Source organism: Pituophis catenifer, unplaced genomic scaffold, assembly GCF_029215685.1.
Source record: "Pituophis catenifer annectens isolate HBS135680 unplaced genomic scaffold, rPitCat1.0.hap2 SCAF_2, whole genome shotgun sequence".
Taxonomy (NCBI): Eukaryota; Metazoa; Chordata; class Lepidosauria; order Squamata; family Colubridae; genus Pituophis; species Pituophis catenifer.
The window spans coordinates 55,534,976-55,558,016 of NW_027256882.1; the positions used below are offsets into that span (position 1 = coordinate 55,534,976).

Genomic DNA, 23,041 nt, shown 5'->3' on the forward strand with positions numbered 1-23,041 from the left:
TGTGGTACTTTAACTGTACATCATACTTACTAGATATAAAGTCTTTCATTTTTGCTCTGTGATAATGAGCTAATAGAATTCTTTTTAAACAGTTTACCTAATAGCACCTACCGTTCTCATCCTGGCCATGATTTCTGTTTCTAAATGGGAAAATGTACAGCAAAGTCAGGGAGGAGATTTAAGTTGAATAGTTCTATTGTCACTGGGGATGTTTTTTTTTTCTTGATTGATTATTAAATCCCTTCTACCCTTTATTCTAATAAGTGAACATGGAGACATAGATAAACTGTGAAGAATTTTTTTTTGCAATTGGGATGGTTACATTGGGGTTATATCAGGGGTGCTACTCAACAGGTTCTGACAGGTTCTGGAAAACCGGTAGTGGACATTTTGAGTAGCTGGGAGAATTGGCAAATACCACCTCTGGCTAGCCCCAGAATGGGGTGTGAATGGGGATTTTGCAGTATCCTTCCCCATGGCCCACCAAGCCACACCCACCAAGCCATGCCCACCAAGCAAAAATGCAGAGATTTGTCCAGACAGCTTCCAGAGTCAACACTGGCTCGAAAACATATATACACACAAGTAGGTATTAATAATAGTTGAGCGGTGTGGTGGCCCAGTGGTGAAGATGCTGGCCTCCCACTTGGAAAGTTGAGAGTTCAATCCTAGGTAGGGCCAGATGTTTCTCTCTCCTAGGCCACAAAGAAAAAATGCCTGCTGTGACCTCCACGTGGCATCAGGAAGGGTATCCAGTACATGTTCAGCTCTATCCAGTCGCCCTGACTCTACCCTGAATTATGGGATTATAGAGTTGTAAAAAAGAAGTTAAGTATTAGTAGCAGTCTCCTTCTGAGCTGCTGGCTTTATGATCTGCCTTTGGCTCAGAGTTTTTGTCAGTTGCTGATTGTTCTTCTATAAAATGTGCACTAGAACATACAGTAGTTTATCTTTTGCTAAGAAATATAGATGCACAAAATAAGATGGCTGCCCCAAAGTAGTTTATAAACTAGTCTTCTGAATGATCACATTTGCATTCTTCCTTTTTGCCGAGTGTGGGTATTTCATGCCAATCTGGCCTCTTCAGATAGGGGTGGAATATGTCACTTTTAACAACATCGAAAACAAAGTCTCATTAATTCATCTCTGAAATTGAATTTATTTTGCAACAGTATAATGGCATCCAAAATCCATTCCTTATGATACAATTGTGAAAATCAATATATATGTACACATACATACACTAGTGAAAAATTTTTAAAATGTGATAACGGGGCCTTATTTCCTGGTGGAACTAACATCATGAAGAAGAACATCTGCCATAATCTCTTGGTGCACAATGAAAATCTCAGGCTCTCAGCTTTCAGGACCATGATAAAAATACATGTTCTTTTCAATACACTCAAAATATGTTGAAATGTACATTTACTGTAATTATGTCTAGCCTTCTTTCTAATTCATTAAATTTTCTGATTGAAATGAAGTATGTGTATGTGGGTGTGTCGTAAGAGACCGTAAAAATGAAATTTTAATTATAAAAGGACATAACATCATTCATTATTAATAATGGCCAACAATGTGGAATATGTTTATATATAAAATCCATTAGGAAGATAAGCTGGCTGAGGTCCTAAAATAAGACAAGCATTTCTCCAGGACATACAGAATCAATTGTAAATAAGATTTGCAAAAAAATAAAATAAAAATGCAAGCAATTGGATTGATTCCCTAATAAATCGGGATATCCCATGCTGGGTGAAAATTAAGGCATATTTAGCCTATTGTCCTCCTTTATAATTTGCTCTCTGCAAATGATACTTGAGATGGAGATGTCTTATAGATGGATGCTCCATTAAATCAGTAACTTTTTTAAAAAAAAGAAGCAAAAAACCTCCCCACCTTCTGCCAATGCTGTCATTAAATGTCTATGGACATTCTCCGTCATCCAGGTCATGGTTGTCCCAAAGGTGCTTTTTCAAGTTTCTTCAGCTTCTTGGATGAGAAGCGAAATGTCTTCAAAGAAAAACCAGAAAGTCCAATTGCCTCTTGAAAAAGCACCTCTGAGCTGTCATTAAATCTTACAGTACTAAATTCAGCATATTTTATTAATTATGTGTTGAGTGAAGAAATATTTATGGTGGAGAGAATTGTCTTAAATATACTACTTACCAAGCTGCCTTAAGTTTCCTGAAGTGGCGTTTTATCAGAAAAGGAAAACAATATCTATATTTCCCACTTTGGAATATTACTATACATCAGAGGTGGGTTTCAGCAGGTTCTGACCAGTTCTGGAGAACCGGTGGTGGAAATTTTGAGTAGTTCGGAGAACCAGTAGTAAAAATTCTGACTGGCCTTGCCCCCATCTATTCTCTGACTCCCAAATCCCAGCTGATCGGGAGGAAATGGGGATTTTGGAGTAATTTCCCCTGGATTGGGGAGGGAATGGAGATTTTGCAGGATCCTTCTCCCGGAGTAGGGTGGGAATGGAGATTTTACAGTATCCTTTCTCTGCCATGCCCACCAAGCCACGCCCACCAAGCCACACCCACAGAACCAGTAGTAAAAAACTTTGAAATCCACCACTGCTATACATGATTCTTAAACTCCATTACAAGACAGTTTCTCATCCAGAACATCTTAAATTTGACGCGAGAGGGCACAAGCTATACAGACTGCACAGGATTTAAAACAAGATGCATTTAAACAGGTGAAGCTGGCAAACATGTTGCTGTATGCTTGCTACTATGGTTTAAATCAATCCATCCTTCGGTTTCCTCAAGGACGGTTTTCGAGGGAACCTCACCAGTATTTTTACTCTAGTGATAACAGACTTGTGAGATTTCCAGAGCCAGTTCAAGACATTCTCCACTTTCCTGACAAGACTCAAGGATGCTGCAATCAATGTCACAGTTGCAGCTGCAGTCACCGTTGTTGGAAGTATCGCTTGATGTTTGGAGATATCTATGGGAAGGGCAGCACGTATCGATCAGCCAGTTTTCACAGACGTCGGGCAACATGAACAGAAACTCCCAAAACTGGCAGAATAAGCAGGCCAAGATGAGTGTGGCACATTCATCTGTTTTCAAAAGGAAAAGGGCAAAGAGTGAGATTCAAAAGAGAGAAATGGGAATCCATCAGCATTGTGATAGAATATTCATGGTGAAATAATAACAGTAAAGGATTCACACCATTTCTTATGCTACGAATCACCAGAAACATTTTCTAGCACAAATTAACTGCAACTGCTTAGCAGGAAGTCCCTCTTAGCTAGAGGAATCTTATTTATTGCAGCCATAAAAACTAGATTGATATAGGGAAAAAAAAGATTGTGAAAGGAATGTGTACGTACTAAGCATCTATTTAAGGGTAATCATGGCCAGGATCAGTATACCATGTGGCTTAAACTTTTCTCCCTACATGCTGGCCTCCCGATTCCCAGACTCCCTTTTACTATGCTTAAAACATCTCCTTGGCTCTGTGCAGACTAACTTCCCATTTTAAAAAATAAAACAAAAGAAATTGCTAAAGGAGATGCCACAGAGAATGTTAAATTAAAAGACTCAAATTAAATGCTTATTTCAAGAAAAGTACTAATGCGTAAGTACTGCATCGGAAATGGAGATTATTATTTTTTAACTAGGCTTGATAGCTGAACTATTGTTTATCTTGTTTAAATGAGAATGAGCCAATTTGGTTAGTAGTAGTTAAGGCACTGGGCTAGAAAACAGTCCTGCCTTGGCCATGAAAGCCAGCTCAGGGACTTTGGGCCAATCAACTTCTCTCAGCCCATAATGATCAGTTGGTCAGTCATTTTTTTTTTTTTTTGTAACGAATGGATCAATAATCATTTGATCTGAAAAAAGCAGACCCTGTGCTTGCAGGAAAAATGTTAGGAAGAAAAAGAATCTCCTGGAAGAAGATTCCAAGAAACTTAAGTGCATCTTAACTCTTTTAATAAGTTTGCAAAATTCCCAGGGAGCAAACGATTATTTGCATTTACTTATTTCTAGTTTGTCTTTATTATTTTGATAAATAACCCAAGACAATGAACATACCTAATATTACTTCCTCCTCTTATTTTACCCACAACAACCCATTGAGGTGGTTGGGCTGTGAGAGAGTGATTGGGCCAAAGTCACCCAGCTGGCTTTCATGCCTAAAGTGAGACTATAACTCATAAGTCTTTCTAGCCTGTTGCGGTACTCCAAACTGGTTTTCAAGAGTTAGTGCCCTTTATTTAGCCATGGGACAGCAATTTGAAAGGCAAACAAATGCTTTCTGTGATTGGTTGCATAGATTGTCACAAAGGGGAAATGTTTGGTCCATTTTAACCTAAGTATACTGCCAATTACCATTGTCATCACTTGCCTAGACTTGAATCCCTCTTCCTAATTATCCACACTACAGGGAAGTACCATTTGGTTCACTGGTATCTATAAATACCCTTTGATGAAATTTCTTAACTTAATTCACATTATATATCAATAACCCCCTTAACATCAGACTAAAAAAACAGCTCATCCCTAGGAACTTTCTGTCAATCAAAAGCTTCCTTGAGTATCCCAAATATTACATTAAAATCAAGTTTTATAATATCAGATAATAACACTAAGAAGCACAGCGTTGAATTAATTTTTATTAGTAAGCTATCATCCATAATATTATCAATTTTAATACTTATCTAAATTTGTCAGGGATCTATTTAAGTTCAGACAAGCACAAGTAACTCCCAAGTCAGTCTGAGAGAATGAAAATGACTAGATTTGGGAGATACTAAGTAAATTCATGCTTATATTTTTTTCTGAGTAAATGAACTGAAATAATTATCAAATTGAAACATGTTATAAGGTGACACTACTGCATTTAATTGTATGAAATTTACAGTGTAGAAAACGTAATCATTTTATCCAGTAGTCCATGGTGTAATTAAAGTTCTCCTCTTTTAGGTAACATATATTTATTAAGTTTTTCCCTCTCTGCCTCCCGCCTGCCTTGGCACTCAGATAGAAGAATATCAAATCTGAAGTTAAGCATCTTTTCAATTCTGACTTGAAATGTAAGATCTGTTTTCTTAATAATATGCACGCTTCTCAGTTTATTAACCTTGTTGGCATCTGCATAATTTTAATCAGAGAATGGATATTGCTCTTAAGGTCTTCCCATTATTTTCAGGAAGGACCACACAAAAAGACAACATTTTAATAAGAAAGTGATGTTCTGGTGGATACACTGTGCCTTACATTAAAGATGCTTTTAAATCCCTATCAGACCACATGTCATGAAACTATGGTAATGGATATAATTCTTTCTTGCAAGATTTGAAGGTATCACGTCTTCCTCCCTCCTCCCACTACTTAAATATTTAATAAACAATAAATATTAGCAACTGAGTACTCATTTCTATGCATTTATATGTGAAATAAATTAGCCACAAATTCAAATCCAAACTTCCTTTTTTGTCTTCTGCCTGTCTGGCTGCTTATAAAAAAAGTTATTAGCGCATTTATCTCAATAAGAACAATGATCTCCCTTCTCCATCAGTAGACAAACGATAACAACAAGAACTATATTTAATAATGTTGTCAGATGGACCCAGATGGACCAAAAGGTGCTTTTTCAGGAGGCAACTGGACTTTCTTGTTTTTTTCTTTTGAAGACATTTCACTTCTCATCCAAGAAGCTTCTTCATCTCTGAAAGGATAGTGGGGAATGGAGGGATTTATATTCCTTGCAGACCTGGATGACTGAGAGGACATGAATGACTGAGAATCTCTACAGACTGTTGTCAGATTGACTTCACTCTACATTTTCTTGACCTCAGTTGCTTTTGACCATCGGTCCATTCTTGCTTTATGCCATAGTTCCTCCTGCCCAATTGCTGATTCAAATAGTCCAATTTTTGAAGGGATTTCTATCAATAGTTCTTCATGACGTGACCTGAATCATTTCTGCAAAGTGAATTAAATTCTTTCTTCCGACTGGATCATTAAGTTGCACCAAACATTTGTTTTCTATTTGGCCAGTGTATTTGATTGATTCATTTTAGATTATTTCTTAAACCAAGATTTTGCTTTCTTTTATCAAGTTTTCTATAAGAATTAAGGTCGTAAAGTGTGACCATTATTATTCATTCAAACCATTATTCTTCCAAATAAATCTTATTTGCTCCCATGTTTCCTATTAACACATATTTCATTTAGTTCTGGAAAGTTACTTCCATGAACCCTGTGACTACCTAAAGTTGGAATAAGTTGGTTTTTAGTTCATAGAAGCCAATATAAGTTTTCTCATCGTTACAGATATAGTTAAATGTGAGAATGCACATCTTATGGGGGAGGGTGCCCATGCCATTTTCAAAAATTGGCCAGAACACACTTTAAAATAGTCCAGAACAAAGAAGATCTAGGACAACAAATAGATTTCTAACACTCAAAATTAAAATAAGTTACCCAGAAAGACAGGAAATTCCCCAATCATATTGTGCATTCAAGTAGAGGCTGAATAGCCATCTGACAGGAATACTTTAATTTGAATTTCTACACAGACCAGAATGTTTGACTGAAAGTGACTTAAAGCTTAAGTTTAACTAAATTAAATATATTTAATTTAGGAAATGCAACTATGGTTCATGGCTTTTGTTTTTTCATTCTTTTGCATTAAAAACTTCAATTTTGTATTAAAAATTGGGATAATTGTGTGCGTGGGGGGGGGGAAGCCTCATCATCTGAGAACTATATGTAGCCCTGGACTTCAAGTTGTGCGTTGTTGCTGTAATGCAGGCTTGACACTTCTTCCATATTTACAGTATATTTATTTCACCCACAAATAATTGCTTCCAAACTTACTCTTACATTTGCTGATAACAATAGAAGAAACTACTGAAACCAAAAGAATGAAACCTGCAAATGACAGTCTCAATGCATCAATACCTTTGAAAATTAGCTACCTTTCCAGTTTGCCTGGTGAATTGAACCTTTTTTGCAACTTAATCTTCTTTCTTTTTTTCCCCCTGTCCAGTTACCTCTTCCCGTTATTCATCTCTACCCAATTTTGCACCCTCAATACTCTCCTTCTTTTGTCTTCAACTTCTTCATCTAGTGCATCTATGCCTTTACTTCCCCCATCTTTATCCAGTTTCCATTTCCTCTTCTTCAATGTTTCTGCTAAATGGAGGAAGTGGAATGTGTTTTTGTGTGTACCTGTGCACACAGGTACACACAAATGGTGAAATAATTGCTGCCACATGTAAATAGATGGAGACCACTGAGATATCTTATTTTACAGGTGATTTGATTTGGGAGAAAAATATCACAAGTAGTTATTTCCTGGGAGTATGGTATTTCTAATATTTATTTTATCCAAAGTTCCAACCCTTAGGCTGACAAAGTGAAGAAGTTGGGATTTGCATAGGATTTTGTCCTGTGTTTATCATCACTTTTTTCTTTCTACTCATCCTGGTGGTAGGTGGACAAGGAATAATTTGAAATTCAATATCAACTAGCCTTTCTGTAAATGCAATCTGTAAGCATCTTTCTTGGTGTTTCAGTAGAATAAAGAATGCAATTCCATGAGCTTGCATGGAGCTTTACCTTCAATTTAATTTAATTGAAAGTGAACGTTATTGAATAATTATTGAAGAAGTAAACAAAATTCTTATAAAAATCCTTTTTGAAGAATCATAGGTTTAGGGCAGTGGTTCCCAAAGTGGGGCCCACACCCCACAGGGGGGCAATTTGATTTTTTAATAGGGGCAATTGGAACCTTGTTTAAACCAAGTTAACGGCTTCCTCCGCGTGAGTAGGAGCTCACTTTTTGAATAGTAAGAATTATATGTCATGGGGGAGGTTTGGTTTAAACCAAGTTTTAGGCTTCCTCCGCGTGAGTAGGAGCTCACTTTTTGAATAGTAAGAATTATATGTCATGGGGGAGGGGCATCAAAATTTTAGAGATGCTTAGGTGGGGCATGGGCAAAAAAAAAAGGTTTAGGACATTTGTTGAAAACTTAAGGCATTTCTAGAAGATTCAGCTTTGTCTGTAAATCAATACATATGTATATCATAAGAAAGAGAGTGAATGTTTATAGTGGTCAATGACCAGTCCATAAAACACCTTATATACATAAAAACTGATATTGATTACCCAATTAGGTAAACCAATCAAGCAAACCGCTGTACGTCTTACATGTAACATGACAAAATTTGGCCACACTTAAGGAAATGGAATCATCTGAATCTGGAATTAAATGTTTTATGTAAAACTAGTCAGAGTGTCCAGAGTATTTAATTAAATGTGGGATTAACAGCTCACAGCGAGCGTCATCATAAAATGAATAGTATAGTAAAACATATCGGTGGATTCAATGAATCCTTCAACACATAGGCAAATCCTGAATTTAAACTGGATGCCTTTGTTTCTTCTTTTTAAGGCTACTAATGGAACTGCAAAGAACCATGTCCCTTCCTTATATTATGTGTGAAGTAATTTCAAGGGACTACTTTAGCTAGAGTCATAGTTTAATAAATCAAGCATGTTGTTTGTTTATTTGTTTATAAAGTTTACAGGGTTTTTTAATTAAAAGTTCTGATTAGCTCTGGCTGATGTTTAAATTAAATAATCCCAGAAACTGGGATTGAATATTTGAGAGATTATTTCTTTTTCTTTTTTTTTTTAATAGTCTTTATTCAACCTTTTTTAGTTTTAAAAGCACATTTCCATTTACTATTGGTAACAATTCAAATTTTATAATTCCAATCTATGGCCTATTATTTTATACATTATGTATGTTTAAATATATAATATCTTTTACTATATTCTATTTTTGTTCTTCATTAACATCGATTTAATCTATTCTTCAAATATGTAGTATATCTATATGTATTTACATATTCCTTTTATCCTTTAACAAGTTTTATCATATTTATAAATATATATAATTTTCAATTTAATGTATTTTCTACATCATCTTTATGCATCAATTTTACATCTTGTTTCAAGCCATTGATACCACATATTCCAACTCTTGTAATACTCTGATTTCCCTCTGTCTTTAAGCTCCATTGTTAATTTATCCATTTCTGCACAATCAAGGCTTTTTTTATTATTATTATCATTGCGTTTGTTGGCATGCTTTCTTGTTTCCAATTCTGGGCAAATAAGATTCTTGCTGCTGTTGTAATATGAAGTATAATATATTGAGCCCTTTTGCTTACATTTACTTTTATAATACCCAATAAGAACAACTCTGGCTTCATCTCAATTTTTTGTTCTGTGATTTCTTCTAACATTCTAATATTTCTGAGATTATTTCTATTGGTGAATCTCTTCAATAGAATAACCCTTATAATGACCCATGCTCAGGTATTGGAATACATGACTGCTTCTTTCATAACATCTGGGGAGCTTTTTAAGTCATTATTCAGCAAAATTACCCACCATAATACTAATTAAGGCACCAGTGACAGCAGGACAAATCTTATCATTTCCACTTATAGCCAGTCAGGGGCCTGCAAGGTGACCCGGTCCCTCCTGAGGAACATATTCACATTCCTATGAAGACTATTTCAGGCATTTGTCAGTTAAAACTACCTGAAATATTAGTTGGACTCCAGCTGCATGGGTCCTGCGGAACTGAGGCATGATCTAGCATGATTATCTGGGAAGACTTTGATTCTATTGGACCTTAGGGCTGTGAATGCAGTGACCTAAGTATTAGTTCCATGCCTCTGTTGAATGATACTTCTTCTCAGGAGATAATTTGTGGATGGATTCAGGAAGAGGTATTGATCAATGATAGAAAAATGATTCTATCAGCTTGTAAATATAGTATGTGCTTTCTATCCCGTTATAAAAAAAAAAAAACAATTCTGGATTTAACATTTCTGTTAAATTGTCATCTGTCTCTAACTTCCCTGGTCTCAGACCATGATAAAGAACTGATATAGCACATTGATTGCAGTTTTAGATTATCTTTGGCAGGGTGAAGTTGGGGGTAGTGCATCCATAGCCGCTTTTCATGCTATCTATCATGGTATCCTTCTGGATTATCTTTGGGCCTGGAAATGGGGATCTTGATCTTGTGGTGGCTCACCTTCTTCCTTCAAAGACAATTCATATCAGCCTTAGACCCAGTGGTGGGATTCAGCCAGTTCGCACCACTTCGGGAGAACCAGTTGTTAACTTTCTGAGCAGTTTGGCAAACTGGTTGTTGGAAGAAATCATTAGGGCAGAGAACCGGTTGTTAAATTACTTGAATCCCACCACTGCTTAGACTCCTACAGTATAGAATTCCTTGGGGCTTTACTTTATCTCCATCTAAATGGATTTGTTGAGTGAGGTCATTGGCATGGAGATTGTGAGGATTGTACATACCATAGCATTGCAGATCTGTACACAATGCTTTATTGTGGCACACACCTTTCCTGACTACTGGCTATTGCTGTGGGTTAACTGCACCCTCCACTGGATTAAGACATTGGATGAACCTATCTGAAAATTTGTTTAGAAGTTTGAATGTGTTGTCCTTTGGGCCCTGATCGTGCTGTTTTATATTTTACGAGCTGATTACCTGGCGTTGCCCGGGTATTTATTTATCCCAATCTTGTATTAGACAGGAAAAGGAATGAATTATATCTTTAGTGTCAAATCAAAGCAATTTTATTTACAGGGTTTTAAAAGTATAAGCACAGTATACAAATTATAAAGTAAAATATTATTCAAATTAAGTATAATATTAATTTAAGACAAAACTTGATTATAAACAACATTTTTAGTTTCACCTCCAGGAACAGGAATAAATAAATTTTGTGGTGAACCCACCCTTGAGCAAGCAAAATTAAGTCATCCGTGAGAGAAACATGGTGATCTCAAATCCCACTCCACAGTACTTAATAGACTGACCCTGTGACTTATTGATCATGATTGAGAAGGCAAGTCTCAATTTTTTTTCAAAATTTTTTCAAATTTGTTTCCAGAGAGTAAGTCACCTGTGTACCAAGTTTGGTTGAAATTGCTTGAGCCGTTCCAGAGTTATGCTGGATCGTATATATAGATAGATATACATACATAGATCCTTTTTTATATAGATAGATATTGCTCTTATCATTCTTTTACACCTATTGTTATCTTGTTTTCTTTTTAATCTTTTAGTTGCTTAGAGTCACCTTTTGCAAGTTGGTGCCCATACAAACTCTTTAAATGAATCCAAATAAATAAAAACCCTTTACTACTTGTAGCATAGGAAATAGGAATTTTTCAAACCATAAAATAGATCTGACCCCAATGGCTGTTTCTGAACACTGTAATTTATTGCACCAATCCAAATTTAGTACAGTTTAGTGATGGATGTGATAACTATTCAATAACAATCCTTTCTACTACGATTTATAAACAGCAAGATCAGAAAGATTTAATCTCCGAGCTAAAAGTATGCCAGATGCTTTACTAAAATATTTTTTACCTTTCCTGTCTGAGAATCAAAGGGTTAGCCTGCATTTAAAACATATTTTGTAGGGCAAAAAAAGTAAGTGAATTTGTATTTTACCACAGACTTGCCTTATTACGCAAAGCAATGAGAGGTTGCAAGTGAAAATTTCTCAGTTTAGTCCATCTAATCATAGTAAAAATTATATTTATAATAACCAATTTTCATTTTAAAAAAAACCTTACAGGTTGCTTCCATAAGGTTCCAAACTAAGATTGCATAACATTTAACATACAAAGTTTGATTCGTATTTTAGGCAAATGAGAAAACGTCTAAAATGGTCTGGGGTACATTTTCCCTCATTTAGCTCTGCATGATGTCAAGAAGAAGAATGCACAAATCTGAATTTCTGTCATTGCTGGGAGAATATTTTGTCATGGCACATATTCAGACAAAAGTTTGACTAAAATATCAACATTTTCATAACTGTCTTGCCTACAGTTTCCAATATGAGCAGTTTTTTTTTTTTTAGGGTTTTCAGATTTTCAAATGAGGCTTCAGAGCTTCAGACCCACAAATCCATTTCATATAAACTGAATCACACAGCGTCTAACCTCCACAAAATGAAATATCAAACCCATATCCAAAGCCCCATTTCCTTTTTGATGTACACAACCAAGGATAACTAAAGGGGATTTATATAGAACATTTGTGAAAATCTGCTTCATCGGCAAAAACGTACCATTATTGTCTCTTTCGTGGCCTGATGCAGCATCTTCGAGGTAGCTGAACTGTGTTTCACATTTCTGAAGTGATGATAATGAAGATGTAGTAGAGTCCGAGAGTTTTCTGTCACTTCTGGTGTCTTTGGATGGCACATCTGTGATGCTGAATTCTGATACCGAGCTAAGAACAATACTTTTCATAGATTTGTCGTCTTTATTTGCTAACTGATGTTCTAGAATGGTGGGGAAAAATAAAGAATGACTTGATTCAGATAGTTTTAACCTTTCCCCCAGACTTCCCATATCAGAGTAAATCCCCCAAGTTATAATAATGTAACATAGCCAAAATGACATTGGTTCTTATAAAGTGGGGATGTTACTGAAAAAATTTGCATTTTGCTCTTCCAGTAAATTTAAAAAAAAATCCAAGCAGATTTTGGCCAACCATGAAACAATAATCTATAATAATTCAAAAGCATAGGTAACATTTGGGGAGCATACATAGATTGTTGGTAACCTGATACATAACAACAAAGAGCACCTGATAGTCAAAACCATACTCTACCTTGTTATAGCAAATGCCACTGTTTAATACTAAGAAAACACTTCTTTGACCATTCAGGAGGAATCATGCAAGATCAAATCTTTATCTAGACCCATCATATGATTAATAAATAGAAGTTTGGATTTGAGCTACATACTTGCTATGTTGCAAATAAATAGCCAAATTCTGTTGTTGTTAGTTGCAAAGTCATGTCCGACCCATCGCAATCCTATGGACAACTTTCCTCCAGGCCTTCCTGTCCTTGTTGTGGCCCATCAGTGGCCTGTGCAGCTAGTAGCTAATTCCGACAGCGAGGAGGCTGGTGTGGTGATGCACCAGCAGCCTGTGCAGCTGGCACTCGAGTCAGACAATGAGGAGGCTGGAGAAGTTGTGGTGCCAGAGGCGGGGATTCAGCCAGGGCCTTTAGAACCTCCAGAAGTTCCCATAAGTGAAGAGGAAGAAGAGGAGGAGCCTCTTCTTGATGCACGAGTGCACAGAGCTGCCAAAACACAGAAGTGGCTCCTCAGGAGGAGGTCTCCTCAAGAGTAAGGCTTGGGGCTAATTGGCCACTCCCCTCACATATTTAAGGAAGAACAATGACTGAGGCAATTTGCAGGAAACAACTTCGTTCATATTCCTTTGCGTTTTGATTCCAGAAATGTCTGATTGGCTCTTGCTTCTTTCTTGTCAGTTTTCCTGCAAATTGCTTCTGGGCATTCTGCCAACCACAGTAAGATTACAGTTATTTGAAATACTGTGCTTCAGAATTGAGTTATTATTCTTTGGATTCTTGTCGGCTGTTAATGAAGTTAAATTAACAGCCCTTGTTCAGAAAAGACTGATTTAAACTATATTTGTGTTCGAACAACTACTAAGAAAACTCATTAGTAGTCCTTAATTAGTAAACTAAGGTTTGTATGGACTTTGTGTGTGCTGCATTCTTTGAGGTCCATAGCTGGGGCAGAACAATCCTCTACCATCGCCTGGAGACCATTTAAGCTCACACCGACTGCTTCAATGACTCCATCCAACCACCTCATTCTTTGCCGTCCCATTCTTCTTTTGCCCTCAATCATCCCCAGCATTAGGCTCTTGTCCAGTGAGTCCTTCCTTCTCATTAAGTGACCAAAGTATTTGAATTTCATCTTCAGGATCTGGCCTTCTAAAGAACAGTCAGGGTTGATCTCCTCTAGGACTGACTGGTTTGATTGCCTTGCAGTCTAAGGGACTCGCAGGAGTCTTCTCCAGCACCATAGTTCAATACTCCAAATAACCAAGATTCAGATAAGCTGATCCTCAGCTTGCCTATCTTTTTGCAGTATTATGATATTTTAATATTTGACTGGAGTTTGGTTTTTGTGCAATTCGGCTTATCCTTTGTCCTAGTCCTCTACAACGGGGTCTCCAAACTTGTCAACTTTAAGACTTGTGGACTTCAACTCCCAGAATTCTGCAGCCAGCATGGCTAGCTGAGGAATTCTGGGAGTGAAGTCCATAAGTCTTAAAGTTGCCAAGGTTGGAGGTGGCCCCCATTCTGAATTCTTCTGTTGTCTGAACTCTCCATTGCCAGATTTTGGAGTCAGCTGTCTGAAGGGTTTTTCAACCTGCAGAGTCATGTATGACTTGTCTCTCAACTTAATCCCTTTCTTCCTGCACATTGTTTTACCAACTGCCAGGTCAGTGATCCAATGCCCGGGCTATTGATTCTTTTAGATCCAGAGACAATAAGCACACACTGAATAAGGATTAATTGTTTAACTGTAGCAAGCAAATTAAACAGATCCACAAGAAAGCATAAGATACTAAGCAATATGCTCTCCTTCCAGCTGTTAGGAGTCTTGTTTCAAGCAGCAGAGATACCTCCAAGCCTCTTGGTGAACAGAGGCTCAAAGCTTAATATGCAGTTCCAGAGAGGCTTTTTATTAAAGCCTAGGGCCAAGACTTCAAGGTCCTGTTTCCGTGGTATGGAGACCACAAGACCTGACCTTGCCTGGATAGTCCATAACTCTGGGATAGGAAGACTAGATCTGAGAACTTTTCTGATAAACTAAGACAAACCAAGGCAAGAGCCATGGTGGCGCAGTGGTTAGAGTGCAGTACTGCAGGCTACTTCTGCTGCCTGCTGGTTGCCTGCAATTTGGCAGTTCGAATCCCACCAGGCTCAAGGTTGACTCAGCCTTCCATCCTTCCGAGGTGGGTAAAATGAGGACTCAGATTGTTGGGGGCAATATCATGTTGACTCTGTAAACCGCTTAAAGAGGGCTGTAAAGCACTAGGAAGTGGTATATAAGTCTAAATACTATTGCTATTGCTAACCTAAACAATCTACAGCTGTGTGAAAATCCCCCCATATCCCTCATTCATCAAGCAAGAGTGAAAACAAGCAGGTCAAATTGCCCAGAATGAACTCTACACTTCCAGATCTCTCTCTTTTTTTTTTTTTAATATGAAGGAGAAATCAAAATATGTCACTATACTCTTTGAATCACAGTGGTCTTCCACATTGTCACTACACACATGTTCAGTCAGGATTTTACTTATGTTCAAGGATCAATATCTAGTATTGCTTTCTTTAGATACCGGAGGGTCCATCTCTGTTCCAGCCTGAATTGGCAATAATTTATTTATTTGTTTTATTTGTTTTAATTTGTATACCGCCCTTCTCCAGCAGGACTCAGGGCGGTGAACAGCCAGAATAAAACAGAACATACAAAATTTAAAAACAGTTTAAAAATAATTAAATATTTTTGGCCGCAATTTAAAACAACCCAATTAAAATCAATTAAATTTAACCAAAACTGTGGGATCAAGCCAGCCTGGCTAGGTGAAATAAATAAATTTTCAGGGCCCGACGAAAAGTCCGGAGGTCTGGTATTGTACATATCTCTGGGGGGAGGTTGTTCCAGAGGGCGGGCGCCGCTACAGAGAAGGGTCTCCCCCTGGGGGTCGCCAGCCGACACTGTCTGGTGGACGGCACCCTGAGGAGGCCCTCTCTGTGTGAGCGTACTGGCCAGTGGGAGGCTATTGGTGGCAGAAGGCGGTCTCGTAAATACCCCGGCCCTAAGCCATGGAGCGCTTTAAAGGTGGTAACCAACACCTTGAAGCGCACCTGGAAGACCACCGGGAGCCAGTGCAGCTCGCACAGGAGAGGTGTCACATGGGAGCGCCCCGTCGCTCCCAAAATCCCCCGCGCGGCCGCATTCTGGACCAGCTGGAGCCTCCGGGTGCACCCCAGGGGGAGCCCTATGTAGAGAGCATTGCAGTAGTAATCAGTCTAGTGTTAAGGGATCTCTTAAAAATAAAGTTCAACCTATTTAACCCAGATATACATTCCTTTGTTTAAAATGTGCCCAAAATTTAACAGACTCATTTCAACTCGTGAAAGGTTTACAAGCATGCAATATGTCTAGGATGAGAAAACCTGGGAGGAAATATCCAATAAATAAAAGAGTAGCATTTTCTATATCCATAATAGGCTCAACATATCACGCTAAACTTTATCCTTCAAGCACTGTTGGAAGGGTAATATAAAAATCATACATTTAATCTAAATTCCCCATTGCAACCCCTTCAAAGAAAAAAAGGGGTGAAAAAAGAGAGAGAGCTGTCATTCAAGGGTTCTTTTGTTTGTTGAAGAATGCAAATAAAGTGCATTTCACTGTCAAGCTTTTGTTCTGAAAAGCTTCCAGTAAGTAATGATAAACAAGTTTTGTTACAAGTCCTAGAACAATGATTACAATAAGCAACTTGCTACAGCAAGCAGATTCATACTGTCTCTTCCAGAAAATAGCATTTCTGAGAGAAAGCAGTGCAGAGTTACAGGTCTCCTTATGCAATTAGCCCTCTGTTTAACCACAGGGCCCACTTACAATGATAGTTTTCATGAATTTAATACTTGCAGAGCAGTGGTGGGTTTCAAAAATTTTTACTACCAGTTCTGTGGGTGTGGCTTGGTAGGCATGGCTTGGTGGGTGTGGCAGGGGAAGGATACTGTAAAATCTCCCTTCCCTCCCCACTCCAGGGGAAGTATACTGCAAAATCTCCATTTCCTCCCGATCAGCTGGGACTTGGGAGGCAGAGAATAGATGGGGGCGGGGCCAGTCAGAATTTTTTACTACCGGTTCTCCGAACTACTCAAAATTTCCACTACCGGTTCTCCAGAACTGATCAGCACTTGCTGAAACCCACCTCTGTTGCAGAGGGTATCTACAATACAATTTTAGATGGAGTCCTTGATGCTCTCTGAGCTTGTTTGCAGACATTTCATTACCTAAGTAGGTAACATCATCAATTCAAGTGACTGAGGGTTTTGCTTCCTATTTGAATACAAAAGCTTGCTGTGCCAGAGTTGGTGGGGGTATGGTTTTCTCCTTGGTAGTTCCTAGATTAGGGTATTGTTTTCTGCTTGGTTGTTTGCCTGGTATTAATCCCTGTTTATCTGGATGTTGGCTGCTGGAAAGAATGTGTCTTTTTGTTTCCCTTTTAACTTTTTTTTGGTCTATTTTTGAATGGTGTGTAAATATAGTTTATCTCTATGCACCTATTAATGACTAATTTGGCTGAGAGTCAAGTTTCCAGAAATTCCCTATGTTGTTTTTTTGGATTTAGTTTGGTCCAGGATGCTCAGTTTTCAAATTGAAGTTATGATTGACTGCTCATGTATTGTAAAATTAAGAAGTTTCAATCATGCCTTCTGACTTCTAGTTGGTGTTCATAAATGTGTTTCTGCTAGTCTTCTGCCTGTCTGTCCTATATAGTGGCTGTTACATTCCTTACACTGTATATTGTAGATAACACCTGTTGTTTTTTCGTGGGCTAGTAGGTGTTTTGGTTTACTTACCATGTCTTGAGGTGCTTTAATTAGTTTGTGTGCCATGATAACGCTGTGTGGTTGTAATAATCTGTGATTGTTCCTGAGATGCTTTGATGTATGGCTATCCTTTTCATAGCTTGCATTGGATTGAGTGCTTAGGCACTTTTATTTGTCTGCTCTACTGTGAATCCTTATCTAAAGCACTCTTTGCAGCAAATACATTATGACTGACTATAAGATGAGGGCATATAACCAGTATCTGATTTTTTTTTAATATAAATGATGCTGCAGTTCAATGGGTAGATGGCCTAGACATTGGTATTTGAACATAGATCATTTTTAACATTTATATTTTATTGTGTTTTACTAATCTAAGTGAAATGTTAATATATATTGCTAATCTATTAATGAATTGTCATAGGCTAAATAATAGAATAGAGTGTAGAGTGTAGAGTGTAGAGTCTAGAATAGAATAGAATAGAATAGAATAGAATAGAATAGAATAGAATAGAATAGAATAGAATAGAATAGAATAGGTGTGAAAAACATTTTTTCAGTGATGTTGTCACTAAGCAAACTGTTGTAAGTCAAGGACTACCTGTACTCTGTCCACAAAGTGCAAGGACCAGCATTCTTTGCAAGTCAGTTTATGTGTCAACTTATGAAGCTTTCCTGACCTGCTCCTGAGTTGCCATAGGCAGGGGGATAGGAAATCGTGTCTCGCAGCTGTACCAAGGAATTCACACCTTAGTCAAAGCAAAACACAGTCTAGCCGGCTGAAGTAAGGCCATCTCCATGGAGACTCGCAACGGCTGGAAGGAGTGACTTCTATGACCCGCAAAACTGCTTGGTTGGGAAATGTGACTGGTGACACACTTTGGGGGGAGAGGGAAACAGGGTCAGAGGCAAGGCACGAACTGGGTGAAGTCAGAGCTGGCTTCACCTAGGTCATGCCAACATGGCGCTTCTAATAAACAACTGGATTTTTCTTGCTAAATGGCTTGAGATTCATAATTTTATTAGGGCATTGGTCAGAACCCTGACATTACATTTCCTTTTATGCTTGACTGTTAATCTGCACAGCTATTTTAAGTATGAATGGGATGAAATTATTTTTATGAATTTTTATGAAATTATTTGAGCCATGGTGATGCAGTGATTAGAGTGCAGTACTGTAGGCTACTTCTGCTGACTGCCAACTGTCTGCAATTTGGCAGATCAAATCTCACCAGGCTCAAGGTTGACTCAGCCTTCCTTCCTTCTCAGGTGGGTAAAATGAGGACCCAGATTGTTGTGGGCAATATGCTGACTCTGTAAACCGCTTAGAGAGGGCTGTAAAGCACTGTGAAGCGGTATATAAGTCTAAGTGCTATTGCTATTCCTATTTTGTCAATGATTACAGCTGTAATTCTTTGTCCCCTTGATTAAGGAAAAATATAAGCACTGCATACCATGTTAACTTTGACTTTTTGGGAGAAAGCTTTTTTTTTCTTTTCACCTGTTTAATTAAAATAACTGACATTAATTTTGTATACATTAAATGTGCCAGGAAAAGGCACTGAAAGGTAGACCCTCGAGAAACAAGTGGTGAAATCCATTTTGAAAATAGGAACCTTTTTAATAGGTCTCAAACTACTGGAAGAATTAGGATAAATGTATGATATTTGGAGGCATTTCATCTCTCCTATAGTTCTCCTGCTGCAGTTTTTCTAATAAAAATGGCTTTCAGGGAGAATATTCTGTAGCCAGAACATCATACAAAACAAGAAACTGCAAAAGGGGAGAGAGAGAGAAATGGCAGGAAGAAGAAGAAGAAGAAAAAGAAAAGATTTTCTCCCACATCTAGCTTAATAAAATTAAAGCAATTTATGTAATATTGATATGTCGATATGTTTTTCAATTATTTTCCCCTGCAATTTAAAATAAAACTTTCACCACTTCAGAAATTATAATTACACATCTTCCTCCCACTTTGAAAATGGCATAAGGTGCTCATTTGCAGATTTCTACTCTTCAGATTTTCCCTAAGAATAGAAATGTCATGACTCAGTTAACAATGGTTTATTATTCACATTGATCTCTTTTTTTATGGTGTTCTTTATCTCAAAAACATTGTAAATCAGATAGCTTCCTCCCACTCTTTTGTTCATCTGCAAAATTTTATTATTCTCATTTAAGAAAGCAATGGAGTGTCAAGAGTCACGATATATTGTTTATATTCCTTTTTTCTTCCTTTACAATTACCTTTAGCTATTAAAGAAAAACCCTAGCAGTCAGGGGGGAAAAAATCTGAATTTTTAAAAAGCATGTAGTTGAAAAAGGAAAGGAAAGGATAGCTGCAATTGCACACTTGTATTTTATATTTATTCTATTTTATTCAACTTATATGACCACCCATCTCACATAAGCAACTCTTCTTTGGGTATTTTTGTGTTAAATTTATATTTACCGACAAAGAAATAAAGGGAGACTAGTATAGATCTATTTCAAGCTATTTTAACTCTCGTTACTAGCCATACCCTTCTGGGTTTCGAACCCGGGATAAAAGTGGAAGCGGTATGCTCCGTTCCATATTTGAGTAGACCAGGTTGCCTTGATTAAAAAATACTTCTTTCTTGGCCTGCGAACAGAGGTTAAAATTTCCATAAAATTCTAAAAATGACAATCGAAAAAGCATTTTTTTTAAAAAAAGAATGTCAGTCACAAATAACTATCAACTAGTAACTGTGAGAGGGATCTTGGAGTCCTAGTGGACAACCATTTAAATATGAGCCGGCAGTGTGCTGCAGCTGCCAAAAAAGCCAACATAGTTCTAGGCTGTATAAACAGAGGGATAGAATCAAGATCACATGAAGTGTTAATACCACTTTATAATGCCCAAGTGTGGCCTAATACAAGGCCACACTTGGAATACTGCATCCAGTTTAGGTCACCACAATGTAAAAAAGATGTGGAGACTCTAGAAAGAATACAGAGAAGAGCAACAAAGATGAATAGGGGACTGGAGGCTAAAACATAAGAAGAATGGTTGCAGGAACTGGGTATGTCTAGTTTAATGAAAAGAAGGACTAGGGGAGACATGATAGCAGTGTTCCAATATCTCAGGGGTTGCCACAAAGAAAAGGGAGTCAAGCTATTCTCCAAAGCACCTGAGGGCAGGACAAGAAGCAATGGGTGGAAACTAATCAAGGAGAGAAGCAACTTGGAACTAAGGAGACATTTCCTGACAGTTAATCAGTGGAACAACTTGCCTCCAGAATGCTCCAACACTGGGAATGCTCCAACACTGGAAGTTTTTAAGAAGAGATTGGATAACCATTTGTCTGAGGTAATGTGGGGTTTCCTGCCTGGGCAGAGGGTTGGACTAGAAGACATCCAAGGTCCCTTCCAACTCTGTTATTGTTTTAACAATAATAACACTGATTATGCTCATTCAAGATAGGAAAATCTGTGACCTTTCAGAGACCTAAATTGAATCTTTAACTATTCTATAGGGACACCTTATATGAAGAAATAGCAACCTATTATTACTTCCCTATATATATTTATTGATTTGATAGATATAGATTGGGTATAGTTATCCATGGATCAGATTTATTATCTATATTTCTGGGAGCTCAAAGCAGCATTCCCCTCTCTAATTTCCATATACAATAATTTTAAGGGGTAGATTAGGATAAGAAAGAAACTGGCCCAAAGTTATATAGTTTGCTTCTATAGCTGAGGGTAGATATGGTGCTCATTCCCATTATCCTAAGTAACCAAACTGCTCCTATTCCTTCCCATTATTTTACAGCTATCCGGTAAAGGTGTTGTATTTCACTGAATACTGATTCTTTGTATTTACCACCTGCATATTTTATTACTGTATTTTTTAAAAAATCTATGTTACCCGGGAATTAGATTGTTTATTTTGATATGTTTGTAAGATGAACCAATTAATAAACTATTACCTTCCTATTACTGAGTAATCCTATTTAATTGAATTCAGCACCTAGGTTTAAAAAAAAAAACCCGAAACCCTCACAGCTCGTATTATAAATATCTTTGTTAATACAAAACTTAAAAGGTTGGTTTTTCTTGTTTCATGTACCAGGGGATTTGCTGTCTCCCACAAAGGTTAGAAACATTTTTTACTTTAACAGTTGGAATTTCTAATTCCAAGATTGATAAACCTGGCAGCCTTTGCTGACTTCTTCTTGCTAGAAAGCTAGAGAGTGTGCCAAACATACTTAGCACAATTCTAAATCTGATATCCATTTTGTAGGTCTCCAGGATCAGACATGTTTCTTTACAGGTATTTATAGGTAATCTTGACTTACAACTGTTTGTTGTATTCATCCAAAGTTATAATGGCACTGAAAAAAGTGATTTATGACTCTTTTTCACACTTACAACCAGTGGTGAAATTCAGCCGTTTCTATCCAGCTCGGGCGAACTGGTAGCACCGATGGCAGGAGGCTCCGCCCACCCACCTGGACATCATCATGTTCCATTTTTAACCCTCTGCGCATGCGCGGAGGGCTCTGCACATATGTGGAAGAGTTGCATGGGCTCACATTTGCGAACTGGTAGTGAAGGTAGGTGAATTTCACCCCTGCTTACAACCATTGCAAGCATTCCCATGGTCATGTGATCAAAAAATCGGACATTTGGCAACTGGCATGTATTTATGATGGTTGCAGTGTCCCGGGATCATGTGATTGGCTTTTGTGACCTTCTGATGAGCAAAGTCATTGGGGAAGTCACTTAATAGCCATGTTACTAACTTAACAACAGCAGTCATTCATTTAACAACTATGGCAAAAAAGGTCATAACATGGGCAAAACTCACTGAACAACTGTCCTACAACAGAAATTTTGGGCTCAATGGTGGTCATAAATTATTAAGGACTACCTGTATCTTTTTTCTTCTCCTTTCCCTCCCTAAGGCCATCTTGTCTGATGAGCATGAATTCCAAATGAAGGAAGGTGGATATACGTGTCCCAGGATAATGCTGTAGGATCCAATCTGGCTCAGGGACCAGGAGCAGAGGTTTAGACTTCCAAGCTTTATAAAGGCCATTCTATTGAAAGGCCACCAACACTCCATGCATTCTGAATTTCAATAGCAACCACCCACTGACACACAAAAAGAGTTGTATCAGAACAGTATATGGCAGTGCTTGCAATGGTTGTAAGCAGGGGTGAAATTCACCTACCTTCACTACCAGTTCGCAAATGTGAGCCCGTGCAACTCCTCCACATATGTGCAGAGCCCTCCGCGCATGCGCAGAGGGTTAAAAATGGAACATGAGAACCCACTGTAGTACCCAGCAAGCCAAACAGCTGGAAAGCAGGTTCCTACGTGAACAGTTCAAGTAGAATGGATACCCACAATCATTTGTCACAAGATGTCTGCGCAACATGGTGGGGAGAGAAAGGAAGAAACAAGAAACAGCATGCCACATCCTGCCGTACATCAAAAACATTTCAGAAGCTGTAGAATGCAGCTTCTGAGATCTGCAAGTGGGAATTGCAGACTGCCCAGAGGACAAATT

General features: G+C 37.8%; 1 protein-coding gene across 1 annotated transcript in view; it reads right to left on the bottom strand.

Moving 5' to 3' along the window:
* Positions 1–2,816: 2,816 nt before the first annotated feature.
* The window catches only part of MDFIC2 (MyoD family inhibitor domain containing 2), a 59,554-nt gene continuing 39,329 nt past the window's right edge, over positions 2,817–23,041 (bottom strand). The window contains 2 exon segments of the mRNA XM_070933555.1: positions 2,817–3,076; positions 12,162–12,377. Coding sequence (XP_070789656.1) covers positions 2,817–3,076; positions 12,162–12,377 — 476 coding nt within the window.